At 34.9% G+C, this 14,160-nt stretch overlaps 1 protein-coding gene across 1 annotated transcript in view; it reads left to right on the forward strand.

Annotated features, from left to right (window-relative positions):
- Nucleotides 1-14,160, forward strand: part of nol4la (nucleolar protein 4-like a) — a 53,446-nt gene that overhangs the window by 23,016 nt on the left and 16,270 nt on the right. Inside the window, exons 3-4 of the mRNA XM_073819396.1 lie at nt 6,227-6,338; nt 8,999-9,108. Coding sequence (XP_073675497.1) covers nt 6,227-6,338; nt 8,999-9,108 — 222 coding nt within the window. The remainder of the gene's footprint in view (nt 1-6,226; nt 6,339-8,998; nt 9,109-14,160) is intronic.

A 14,160-nucleotide genomic window follows, 5' to 3' on the forward strand; every position in this document is an offset into this window, starting at 1 on the left:
TCTATTTATTCTTATGACCACACAAGCAACTCTAAAATAGAACATCTGACTGAATAACTATAATGAGTGGAGGCTGTTGCTGGGGCAACAGCAGCCATTTTGAAACACCTGTCGCACTGCTGAGCCATTACAGACTATAAAGCAATCTAAACTTTAGATAAAATAACACATTTTGTGGATTTAGCCTTTGGGTTTTTTAATGCAGTAATGCACTAATGCATACCAGCGATGCTGGCCAGCTTTTTCCGGCTCGCACCCACCCACGTATGTGAAAAACAAACCCATGCAATCTAAAATCTTTTTAAACCTGAACTTGTCTGACCCACCGATGTAAGTCAACATCACTACCTCTCAAACTGTCAAACATGACAAGACCCAAGTGACAAGCATTGCATCATGGGACTTATATAAAGCTGCCTGGCTCGCCAAGCCCAGAGGAAAATTGTGTTGCTCAGAGTTTGGCCTTTCACGAATTAGGACTTCTATTTTTTTTTTCAAATCACAATTACAGTTTTTACCAAAAAAAATCAATATTGAGATATTGAAAGATTCTTCATATTGAAATCTCTGACTTTGATAGCAAACTTGGGAAATCTGTGCACAGTTTCTGACTTGGCTGAGATCTCTTCTAAAACTCAGAGATATTTTTTAATTTTATTTGTTCATAGGGCAGCTATTATATCCCTTTTTACAAGATGTAATTTTAGTTTTGTGTGTCTCCAGAATGTGTCTATGAAGTTGCAGCTCAAAGTACCCCACAGGTCATTTATTATAACATCTGGAAAATATTTTTTTTTCGTGGGTGGAGCTTATCTGTTGGCAGAAATGGACAGTTTTCAAGTAAGATGAAAGTCATAACATTTCGAGAATAAAGTCTAAATTATAGTCAAAATATCACCAGAATAAAGTAAAAATATTATAAGAATAAAGTCAAAATATTTCGAGAATACAAGCAACTCTAAAATAGAACGATAAAAAGAAAGATGAAAAGTTTTTTCTGTTCAGTCTGTTAATAAATATCAAATTCTTAATTTTAAGTTTCCACGAGTCCTTAAAATGGACTCTTCCTCATCCCAGTAAAATAGTGCGGCCGCTTGGATGCAATAATATTCAAATAAATTCCGGTGGCCTGGCGACTTCTCCCGGTGCTCTCAATCCGGGGCATTTGCATGCGCAATATAGGCTATTCTCCCAAAATATTGTAACTTTCTACGATTTAAATTTTCAAAACATTTTGACTTCATTCTCAAAACATTCCGACTTTTTTATTTTTTAATGTAGCACTAAAAATATATTTAACATTTTTTTAAATTTCAGTTAAAATTTAAAATTCTGACTTTATTCTTGTGATTCTAATAAGACAAATCAACTCATCGTTCTCTCTTTTCCCTAGGCTCAGATTCATGAGTTTACAGCCCACACTTCTGTTTTTTCCCCCCTCAGAATGAACAAACTTGCTATTGTTGAATTAAATCGAGTTATAAAGTCCAATTTAGGAGATAAACTTGCATTTCCAGAGTAAAAAACGTCAGAATTGTGATATAAAATAAGTAAATGTTATATGAAATGTTAATAGTATTTCATGCTGTAACTGCAATACAGTATGTCCCCCATGAACTGCATATGTGAATATTATGTACACAAAATTAAATCAAATTTATGCTTTAAAAGTAGGCTAATCATGGTAGGTTTCATCCATATATGGGAAGCCAAACACCGAAAGTGGGTGAAAACAGCGCAATGTTACAGATCTCGTGCCATGTGATTGAATTGACGACACAGGGAGGGCGTTTGCTAGCGCCACCAAACTAACAACGTGTCACCAACTAATCTCACTAGCGCACCGCTGATCAGTTAAAATAGTTTGATAGTGTACACACACAAATACAGTTAAAACGTTAGCTAAGCACTATAACAACATGACATTCACGAAGCAGTCTGGAGTGAAAATATTTGTGCAAACATAAAGATATTTATTATGAGGCACATTACCTTCAAAAACAAAAGTAATCCACTGCATCCTCAGTGGCTCAGATGTTGGGAGAAAGTCAGTACTCTTATGTTCAGTCCTACATCCAAACACAACACACCTGGATTGCTTACAAGACATTGTTGGTGTTACAGATGCTCGAGCACTGAGGGCGGAAACTATGGCAATGCAGGACTGTCAGTCAGCAGCTGTGGGCGGAGCCTAAACAATGTGATGTCATATTGCTTAGAGAATCAAAACCGCATACCTAATGAGACTGGTTTGGATTAATGTGGATTTTTAATATTGTAGGGTGGTTGTGTTCACACACTGCCAACACACATTTATATCCAAGCACCATGTAAAAGTGGATTTTGCATAATGGGTGCCCTTTAATATAGCAGAGATCTTGTTTTTTATTTTTCTTCTCTATGATAGTACAAAAAAAAATGTCATAGCCACAGACATTGGGTTTCATTTTGGACTGATATCCAGCTGCATTTTAAGTCCAAAACTGCAGGTATGAGTCAACCTGTGCATGACCTTGGCAAACCTTTTGTCTCGAGTGTACCTCTCTATTTTCTCTCATATTCTTTCTTTCTCTGACTGTCTGAGAAGTCTCAAAAACTTAAGAGTGTCAGAGTTTTTGTATGATATTTAGAGGAGAAAAAAAGCACAGCGAACATTTTTGGGTCACTTCAAAACAACTCTGTCCAATTTCTTTTCTACTGGTGCTCATAACAACGAGTGCTTTCTCAACCACTATTCTTAGGTGTAAAGTGAGTTGTGTGTGTGTGTGTCTCACCTCTCCTTTATGGTGAATGAAGTAGGAGGAACAAACATAAAAGAGTTAGCGACTGAGTCTGAGGGACCAAATGCGTTCACACTGAACTGTCATGCAACACTGTGAGAGAGATTTTATATCACATGCATTTATTCTTGTGCAGTGTCATTTCTGTACGAGGCTGCACTGGAGAGTTTTGTAGTGTGTGTCCCGTAATTATAAACAGGCTATTATGTTTCTTAGCACATACATTGAGCACAGGTGTTATTGAGTTATTATGTGGCTTATTATTTGATAATGAGGGAGGAAGAAAGTCGATATGAAGTACAACCTAATGCAGCATTTAGTATCTGATCCAATTAAATCAGAACACACGGACTAGACTTAACATATATTCTTCTAGAAGTGGGTAGGGGTGTAAATGTGTACCGAGTATGCTTGATTATGCTCCCCTGTGCTGTGATTCCTTGGTGTGTGAAAGCAGGTGTCGGGTTCCAGCCCCCACTAAGCCCTGTGCTAATCACCTAATTAAAGCAATTAACTGCCTGATAGCCATGTTTTTGACATTTGGCACACATTGAACCACTCCAAAACTGCTGGACTATCAGACAAGCAAAGATCAGTGCACTCTAAGTTCTCATCCGATTGGCTGTGACCTTCAGAAACCAGCTGTGATTGGCCTGATTTGCTCTGGTTGAACTGACTTTCATTGGCTGTAATCAGCTGCGACTGACTCTGATTGGTGGTGTCCAGAAACCTTTTACGGTTTGCCGTACATCCATGGCTCTGTCCCAAATGCCACCCGAGCCTTTTAGGTCCTGATCAGAGTCCATACTTTTGACACGACGGTACATATGGTGACACGTGCTAGGTAGTAGTTGACTATGAATCACCAGTGCAGACTTCTCTGGAGATTTATTGCGAATTAATGTATTATAATAATTATTTTTAATTATTATAAATATTAAAATAGAACTTAAAATAAAATAAAAATATTCAAATTATTATATTTACTTTAATATTTGTATTATTATTATTTATAATACGTATCGTAAATATTACTATTTGACAATAATAATAGTAATTATTATTATTACTATTTATTGGGGATTCTAATAATAATTATAATCATAAATTAATAAATTATTATTTAATAAATTATTAATGAATTAATAAATACTCATAAATAATAATTGTTGTGTTTTTCCATTTAATCTAAATTTAATAATAAATCTGAATAATAATGAATTATGTTCTTTATTAAATGTATTGTAATATTTTAAGAGTGGACTAATAATAATAATAATAATAATACCAATATTAATAATAATAGTACATTTAATTACTGGAAATTAAATTAGCTTTATTGTATATTGTAATATAATAAAAAAAAATTGTATCTATTATTATTAGTAGTAGTTGTAGTATTATAGTTGCACTATTAATTACTGGAAATATACTTTGTTTTATATCGTAATACAATCTAAATCATAGTACCAATTATACTATTATTATTATTAGTATTGCACAATTATGAAATATAATTACTTTTATTGTATATTGTCAATCAGTATCAAAATCAGTACCAATTATTATTATTTCTCAATTACTTGAAATAAATTAGTTATATTGTAAATTGTAATACAATCTAAATTCATAGTACCAATTATTATTATTACCTATTGCTATTATTAGCACCATCTACAATCGTAGTCCATCTAATAAATAAATATTAATTATAAATATTAATTATTGTACATTACCATATAATCTAAATGAATAATAAATCTGAATAATAATTAATTAATAGTATTTATTACATTTACTGTAATATTTTAAGAGGGGACTAATAATTGTAATATATAATAATATATATATATAAAAAAATAATATTTTATATTGTAATACAACCTAAAATCATAGTACCAATTATTATTAATAATAATAATACCTATTATTGTTATTACTAATGCACAATTAATTACTGAAAATATAATTTTTTATTGCATATTGTAATACAATCTAAAATCATAGTACGTATAATAATAATAATAATTAATAATAATAATAATAATAATAACCATAGCACCATCTAAAATCTAAAATCACAGTACCAATTATTATTATTATTATTAATAATAATTATAATAGTAATAAAATTAAAGTACCATCTAAAATCATAGTACCAATTATTATTAATAAAACCATAGTACTTATTATTATTATTATTAGTAGTAGTAGTAGTAGTAGTAGTAGTAGTAGTAGTATTGCACAATTTGCATTTGTGTATTGTAATACAATCTAAAATCATAATAACAATTATTATTATTATTGTTGTTACTATAATTATTATTATTAAACTAATAGTACCATCTAAAATCATAGTACCTATTATAATTGTTAATATTAATAATAATAATAATTAATATTATGTAGGTAACCCTTTATGCAGTTACAAATATGCACATAAATCATATAATTACTATGACTACAGGAAAAAAATCCACCTGTTCTGACCCACTACCCTTTTATACTGCTGCTGTCTGCATGCTGCCCTCTAGTGGTGGCATGGCAGGACTGCAATAATGCTGTATTGAGATTTAGACCACTGAATAGGGCACCCATGACACCACTACCTAAAAATCTATGCATACTTTTTTGCCTTTTATTATAAAATCAAACACATTTCTGAAAATTTCCTTTTTCTGTATAAACAGTGTTCATTGTCATACCGGACCTCAGCTAATTCCCTTGACGAAGAGCGAGGGGGGCATTCATTGGTCTGAACACACAAAGAAAAAGGAGCACCCCCAATACCAAAGATGTTTGTGTGTGTGTGTGTGTGTGTGTGTGTGTGTGTGTTTTGGGTATGTGCGGGGGTGGCAGGGGGCTGCACAATGTCCTTGGGGCAACGTTCACCTCCTCTCCTCAGCCAGTGCCCTGGAGAGCCCTGCTGTCAGGTCTCATAGCACGAGCAGCCCACAGAGACCAGCCCTGCCAGCCTGGGAGGAGGGGGGGGGGGGGCAGTCTGGGAGCATGGCATTCTGGGAGGTGCGGTTTTCCCTGTGTGGCCTTTTCCCTCTGTGCTGCCCAAGGGGGGGAGGGTGGTGGGCCTACCATTCCTACTGCTACATCACCCTCTCTGTGTGAAGGTCGCACACAGAAAGCCTGCAGGAGACGAAAGCAAGCGCAAAAGAGAGGAGCGAGAGGAGATAGGGACAGAAACAGACCAGAAAAGACTGGAAATGAGAGGCGTTGCAAACCTACTATGCTGCCTCGCTTCCTACACCCTGCAAAACAGCTGCCTTTTAAGTGAACAGCCTTCATGTTGCACACTTATTAAGCATTTAAATGTATCCTCAGTAGGCAGCGCACAACACAATAAACTATTTTTGTCATTACGCTCCCTCCGTTTGTCTAATCTTCCCCAAAATGTTTGCTGACTCCTTTCCGCTCTCTCTTTTGGTTGTCAGATTGCAGAGACCTACGCATTTCTTCCACGTGAGGCGGTGACCCGTTTCTTGATGAGTTGTGGAGAATGCCAGAAAAGGATGCACATCAACCCCAGCACGGCAGAGTTCAAAGGTCAGACGGCCTCCTTGCACTTTCATGTCTAAATTTGCCATTTTTAATGCTTTTGAACTGTACACATGAATATGTACAGCTTAGTAAAGTGCTTGTTTTTGTTCATTTAATTAAAGTTTTGGGAGTGCATCGCCCTTTAGCGGTAATTAGGAAGACAAGATTTCCAAAATCTTCATTAAAGTCAAACTCTTTTTGATGAGCCACAGAGGCAAGACTAAAATTCTGCGCTTCTACGGGCCTCTCGTAATTAATGCATGGATAATCCGACCCACGCGCTTCCTACGGGAAACATCAGATTAACAAAAAAAGAATGAAAATAATGCTAAAGGAAAAACGCATGCAATCCTTCAGCAGACGCTCATGTGATGACCTTCAGATATGCCTTCTGTCTGAATATTTGCATCATTATTTAATTCAGAGACAGTTGTGCTGTTACAATTGAAACAGCTTTATTATTATCACAGTGTTTTATGATTTATTAAATCAGCAGCGCCGCAATAAGCACCTTTACTTCAACATGAATCACAAGGGATTTATAGAGATTGGGTCATTTTCCCACAGCTGAGATATCGTGCTCTATATGCTGTAAGTCGGCTATCTGCGCAGACGTGACGTCGGCCTGCCATTAGTCACAGGCTGATGTGACTAATTCACACTCTGCCACAGATGAGCCTGATTTCTATGAAGCTAAAATAGTCTCAAAATTAAAAAAAAAAAGCTAATTCGCATTCACAAAGTTTTTGCAAACAGCAATTCACAAACTCATAACCTAATTCATGTTTACAAAATACGATTTGCAGATGCAAATCAGATTTGTGCGTTTGGAGAGAATGAATGTTAAATAAACTTTGAATAGTGAATTAGCTGATCAGTTCCTGTCTGCAGGGGTTCTGACGGGTTGTGTCATCTTTGCTTTCCAAAGCAGTTTATAAAGTAAATTTTGCTATTGAACGGTTCACACTATACAGCGGCTGGGAACCCTGTAGAGTCAGAAGATCTGTGTCCAAACAAAAGCCTGCCTGCGTTTATTGTGTTTGATTTTAACAAAGACCCGAGGGGGTTTCGGTAGGGTATGGTGGTGCTTTGTCTCAAGAGCGCCTTCTAGAGGACCAAACTGACTCGTGCACACTATTAAGAATAGGATTGAGTAAATTGAGTATATTGGCCTTCAAATTACGAATGGGACATGTATGAAAGGAGTCTTATAAAATAGATAGAAATCTTTATAAGGAATTAGCTTTTTGAAGAAAAAGATTTTTAATGTTTTTTAAAGAAGTCTCTTTTGCTCACCATGCCTGCATTTATTTGATCCAAAGTACAGCAAAAACAGTTACATTTTGAAATATTTTTACTATTTAAAATAACTGTTTTCTATCAGAATTTTTTTAAATTTTAATTTATTCCTGTGGTCAAAGATACAGTCTTCAATGATTCAAAAAGCTCAGAGTCTATATAATTTCATTTAGCAAGGATGCTTTAAATTCATCAAAAGTAATGATAAAGACATTTATAATGCTACAAAAGATTTCTATTTCAGATAAATGCTGTTCTTTTGAACTTTCTATTCATCAAAGAAACTGGAAAAAAATCTACTCAGCTGTTTTCAACATAATAATAATAATAATAAATGTTTTTCTGAGCAATAAATCAGAATTTAGAATGATTTATGAAGGATCATGTGACTAAAGTAACGATGCTAAAATTTCAGCTTTAAAATCACAGGAATAAATTGCATTTTAAAATATATTCAAATTCAATTATTTTAAATAGTAAAAATATTTCAAAATTGTAATGTTTTTGCTGTACTTTGGATTAAATAAATGCAGGCTTAGTGAGCAGAAGATCTTACTGTTCAAAAACTTTTGAATGGTAGTGTATTTACTCTTATGTTTTACTGTTGTTTTTTTTTTTTAAAGAAATGTATTTCTATCAAGCTAGAATGCATTAAATTGATCAAAAATGGCAGTAAATACATTTAGGACATTTTAGAGATTTCTGTTTAAAATAAATGCTGTTTTTGTGAGCTTTCTATTCATCAAAGAATCCTGATTTTTTTTTTTTCAGTTTCAACAAAAATATTAAGCAGCACAGCTGTTTTTAACATATATATTATACAATATATACACAATATATTGTAACATATATACAATAAGGTGTCATTTGTTAACATTAGTTAATGTATTAAATAACATGAATGAACAATAAACAATATTTATTACACTATTTATTAATCTTTGTTTATGTTAGTTAGTAAAAATACAGGCATTCATTATTTGTTAGTTCACAATGCTGTAGAAGTATTGTTCATTCTTAGTTCATGTTAACTAATATGGTTAAACTAATGTTAACTAATGAACCTTATTGTAAAGTGTTACCGAAAAAATGTTTCTTTAGCAATAACCCAGCAGATTAATTTCTGAATGATTATGTGACACTGAAGACTGCAATAATAGCTGCTAGTAATATAGAAAACTAGTATTTAAAATTGTAATCCTATTTTATAATATTTCAGTTTTTACTAAAAAATAAATAAAGCCTTAGTGAGCATAAGAGAGCATAAGAAACAAAAACATCTTACAGACCTCAAACTTTTGAAGAGTACTGTAATCAATCAATTAATCAATAAATGTAAACTTTCAATTGTTGTTTTTCCCTCACAGAGAATGACCGGCCCACCTCTCTGGTCCCAGACCTCATCGATTACAACATGCCTCTCACTGCCACCTATCTCAAACAGATGAAACTACAGTGCATGAACACCAATGAGCAGGTACGTAAAAGACAGGCAAGACAGTGAGATACAAAAGCATGATACAAAGCATAGATGATTTGTTTCACAATACTTAAAAAATGGTTTTGAAAGCACATATACTGAAGTTTAAATAATTTTGTATTGGAGTGTTGTCTCCAGTCCAGTCCAGTCCAGTGTGTGTTTGCTGACAGCTCTTAAACCTGACTTGTACAGACAATATATGCTGCTAAATATGCCTCAGTATCTGGGCAAAGAATTTGATGTAAAAGTCACCCAGCTCAAAGGAACTGCGACAAGGCCTTATGGTGCAATGTGTGGTTGTCAAGGTAAACTCTTATAGACATGGTTGCCTCAGCAACAGTATATGTGATGCTTGGAATAGCAAGAGCTGGATGTGTCTGTGGGTCACTGTGCTATATTAATGGGGTGATGGTAAATACACAACTCCCATCCTTGTGAAAGACAGTTCCATATAGCACTGAAACACACTGAAGTACATGGATGTAACTGTATAGCTGAAAATAAAAATCATGTATGTAGAATATCTTTAGAATAGCTATAGATACACCAGGGCACATCATTGGGTCAAACACATTTACAGCTCCCTGAAAAGCTGTCAAGATGTTTCGTTTCCAGGATCACTAAATCATATAATCTCATAACACAACATAGTATAAATGACATTTTGGTTACTAAGCTTACTAAGATTGCATGCAAAGCGTGAAACGTACAAAGGTAAGTCTAAAAGGCATTTTGTAAGCATGTACCTGTGGCATGCTTCATTACAGGCCTGGATTATTTTTTATTTCTGTGGGTTATTTTTTTTTTTCTTTAATATTATTTATTTGATTTTATATCATTTTATTTTATTCTATTTTATTTTTAAGCCTGAACCACAACCCAGTACTAAATACCTGCTGTAAACACTTCTATATCACTAGGAACATACAGTAGGTGGGTAGGGAAATATTAGTAGGTGTCCTACAGGCCTGTGGGTAGGGGGCGCCGATGTACCACTCTCTATGAAATAAAAATAATCTTTACAGTTTTTTGCATGGAGTTGAATGATTTTCCAGAGCAGGACAAGACATTTCTGGGAGGTTAGTTGAACAACATGTGACATTATCTAGAGTTGTTATATTTGTTGAAAGCTATCTGTCCTCTGTGTTCAAAATAAGACACAATTTGATGTAGAATATGTAAATAAGTATATATGTGACAAGTATATATGTGACCCTGAACCACAAAACCTGTCGTAAGGGTCTATTTTTAAAATTGAGATTTATACAAAGCTGAATAAATAAGCTTTCCATCGATGTATTGTTTGTTAGGATCTGGAATCTGAGGGTGTAAAAAAATCTAAATATTGAGAAAATCACCTTTAAAGTTGTCCAAATTAAGTTTTTAGCAATGCATATTACTAATCAAAATTTTTGATATATTTACAGTAGGTAATCGATAATTTTGACCCATACAGTGTATTGTTGGCTATTGCTACACATATTCCCATGCGACTGGTTTTGTGGACCGGGGTCACATATATAAAAATGAAATGAACTGACAGCACTATTATTTCTCTGCATGTTACATGGCAACCAATCAGATAGCAGAGGTTGAAGATTGTTAAGACTGTGTTTTTCTGTTTTACTGCTTCTTTCGTAATGTTATTCACCCAACTGTAGGATGTGTTCTGGGATCAACATCCCTATCCACCAATCAGATTTCAGGGCTGAAGTTAGGATTAGGGCTGCAGGCTCAAACAATGTTCTTATCAACAAATCATTTCTCTCAGATTATAAGGTAGGTTATGGTTAGAGTAGTCTTACCTTCTGACAGCACACCAACGGGCCGTCTGTTGTTCAGTGACTGGCTGATGCATATTGCACTTTCTCCATCTGGCATGCTCAGTTTTAATTGGCTGGATTTACGCAACTTCTGGAGTGGGGGCACACAGGATTTTTTTTGTGTGTTGTTGTTAGTCCGTCAGAAAGCAAAGGTGCCGTGCTGATATAATGAATGCTGTTGAGGATAAAATAATCACTGGATTTTTCAAAGTTTGCAAGGTTAGTGACATAAAATCTTTCAAAGATACTCAGATGTTTGTTTGAGACACTCTGTAAACTGGATTTCCCCATAAAGCACAATTGTATTATTTGTTTTCAGAGCTACACTAGCATTCAAAAGTTCGTGGTTGGTAAGATTTTTTTTTTGGTAAGAAGTTTTTGAAAAAAGTCTCTTATGCTCACCAAGGCTGCATTTATTTGATCAAAAAATACAGTAAAAATAGTAAATATTATCGCAATTTAAAATAACTGTTTCCTATTTTGATATATTTTAAAATGTAATTCATTCTTGTGATGCAAAGCTGAATTTTCAGCAGTCATAACTCCAGTCTTTGCTGTCACATGATCATTCAAATATGCAAGAAACATTTCTTCTTCGTTTATTTGAAAACAGTTGTGCTGCCATGCTAATTTTTCTTAAAGATTCTTTGATAAATAAAAAAAATGTCAAAACAGTATTTATTTTAGATGTATATTTTTTAAACAATATAAACGTTTTTCTGTTACATGACCAATTTAATGCATCCTTGCTAAATACGTATAAGTATGAATTTCTCATTAATAAATATAGGGATGGAAATTTTTCAAAAATATATGTACAATTAAGCAGTATTAATTAAGATATTTGCCAGAATATTTCACCAGCATGATGGTAAATGATAAGAACAAACAAATGTCAAGATTCTTGCCCTGGAAATCCTGGTTCAGTTTGGCCAACCACAAACACATTTTGTTCCTCATACAGTTTTTGCACTCTTCTCCTTTGTTTGTTATAACATTTGGTAGTCTACAGTACTCCAAATGTTTTTCCTGGTCTGACCGATTAATACAGGCCAAAACATGACCATAATCGACCATTTTCAGCAGCAATAATTAGCTAAATTTGCTAGCTCCATTGGGTTCAGTGGCATTGTTTACGTTAAATGCCGTCAATATAAACGATTGACCTATCGTAAAAAAACACTTTATATAAAAAGCAAACGCCTTCAAAAGCTGACACATACATTCCAGAGACAAATATAACCATTTGCTAAGTAAAGTTTCTTACAGTGCTTTGTGTTTCTGTTCCACTCTCCCTCAAGGAAACTTAAAGGAAGCATATTTCTTAAGATTTTGCTATCAGATAAGCTCTTTTCTCAGCAGCGCTTACCTGCAGTCATGAATGCAGTGATGGACAGCTGTCTTTCCTCAGTCGACTGGTGTTTGGATTTCATGTGATTTCTCATTATGGTATATTATGTTATATCAAGATGATTTTTGATTCATTTGATCAAAAGTAAGATCATTTTGATCAAAGTAATTCCAAACTTCGTGAGGCAGACGACGACATTGATGTGATCAGATGCAATCAACTTGTTAACACGCTTCACAGCGCCACCCAGTGCATTTAGTTATAACTGACTTTTAGTTTGCCAGTTTAGGATTTATCATGGATTTATCAGCAAAGCAACACGTAGTACAATTGGAATAGTGTTTTTATTTTTCAAACAATATTTACAGATAGAATATTCCTCTTCTTATTGTTTTATTCACCTTTTTCTTTCTCTTAAGAGCGGGCGTGGCCATTTGTAAATTTAATGTGTCTGGCTTCCCGTCTCATCCGTGTCCAGCTATAATGTGTACAAAACACGTTTTTCTGCTTGATATTGCGAACTGGAGTGTCTTACCATAGTATTTTAATGTATTATCTTAATTGTGAACACAATGGTTTGTCGTGCAAACAGGTTTACCATTTACTACACTTCCTTAGTTTTTGTTATTTCCCTACGATGGCTTATGAACCGGGAGTCTCACACATTACCTGATTACCACATTACATTAGTAAGCATTACAGCTTACTTCCACACTGAAAAATAACGTGCATACCTGTGCATGTATACCTGCGTCTGCATTGATCTTTTCTCATCCCTGTCCTTTTTTCCTTTCTTTCTCATTGCTTGTGTTACTGATGCTCCACTTGGTACCTAATGGAGTCAGCGCTGCACACATCAGCCCTCTAAACAATCCTCAAAGGGAACCAATTTTTCACAAGACTAAATCAATGTATCACATGTGTCCATGTTTACAGTATGCGCATGTGTGTATGTTTGCACATGCATGCGTAGTGATTCACAGCTGTGGAGGAGAGTGTCAGATCACATTTATGAATGAACACTTGCCATGTTTTCAATCTGTACTTCAGAGAAATGTTGGGATTATGATGACCCAACATTTCAGATCTGTCTGCCACAATACTGTGAGTTTCAGAACAGCAGGGGGTCTCAAGCTCAAACTGACACTTGATGAATCTGCTATGTTAAATCAGCTCATCTGTGACCATTAGCTCCTCTGTGGGGTCCCAGGATGTTTGGTTTCAGATCTCTTTCCTGTTAGCAGTGCAGTGCTGGAAGAGGAAGTGATCCTTAGTGTTTTACATGGAGAGACAATTCGCAGTGACAGTTTGGAGGTGAAATCATAGCGACTTTTCTTCTCTCTCGCACACGTCTCCATCTACACACCTGCAATTCTCACCTTCTCTTGAGCCCCACTGATGATTACATTCTTCCAGCCCACTCTACTCTTCAGGTTACCATGGTAACAATAAACACGGAATCAGGGACACGTCTTGTAGCGTAGAATCCGGATTTGTTTGTTTGTTTGTGTGTGCAGGGAGAGAAAGATTCTTGGTGATGCTAAATAAATTGAGCTTATAGGAAGTAGAAAGTACTTTTAATAAGTACTTTTTAACCAAGTAGTGGCCTGCTGGGAATGGAGTAGCTTGATGTTCAGGTGTTTGAGGGTCTTTTGGAGTAACAAGGAGATGAATTAAATTCCATGTTCAGGGTGTATTACTGCAGAGGGGGATGGTTGGATAGTAAATGAGGGGTTTGTTTGTGATAAAAATGAGGAAGTGGTACATACGCGTGGGGGTAGATTCTAGGCTTTAACGCAAGATTAGCATTGGTATTGTGAGGGTTTGATCGGAGCAGATGGGTGGCACAGGGTGTATTATGGTTTTTCTGGAGTG

This window comes from Garra rufa, chromosome 15 (assembly GCF_049309525.1).
Source record: "Garra rufa chromosome 15, GarRuf1.0, whole genome shotgun sequence".
Taxonomy (NCBI): Eukaryota; Metazoa; Chordata; class Actinopteri; order Cypriniformes; family Cyprinidae; genus Garra; species Garra rufa.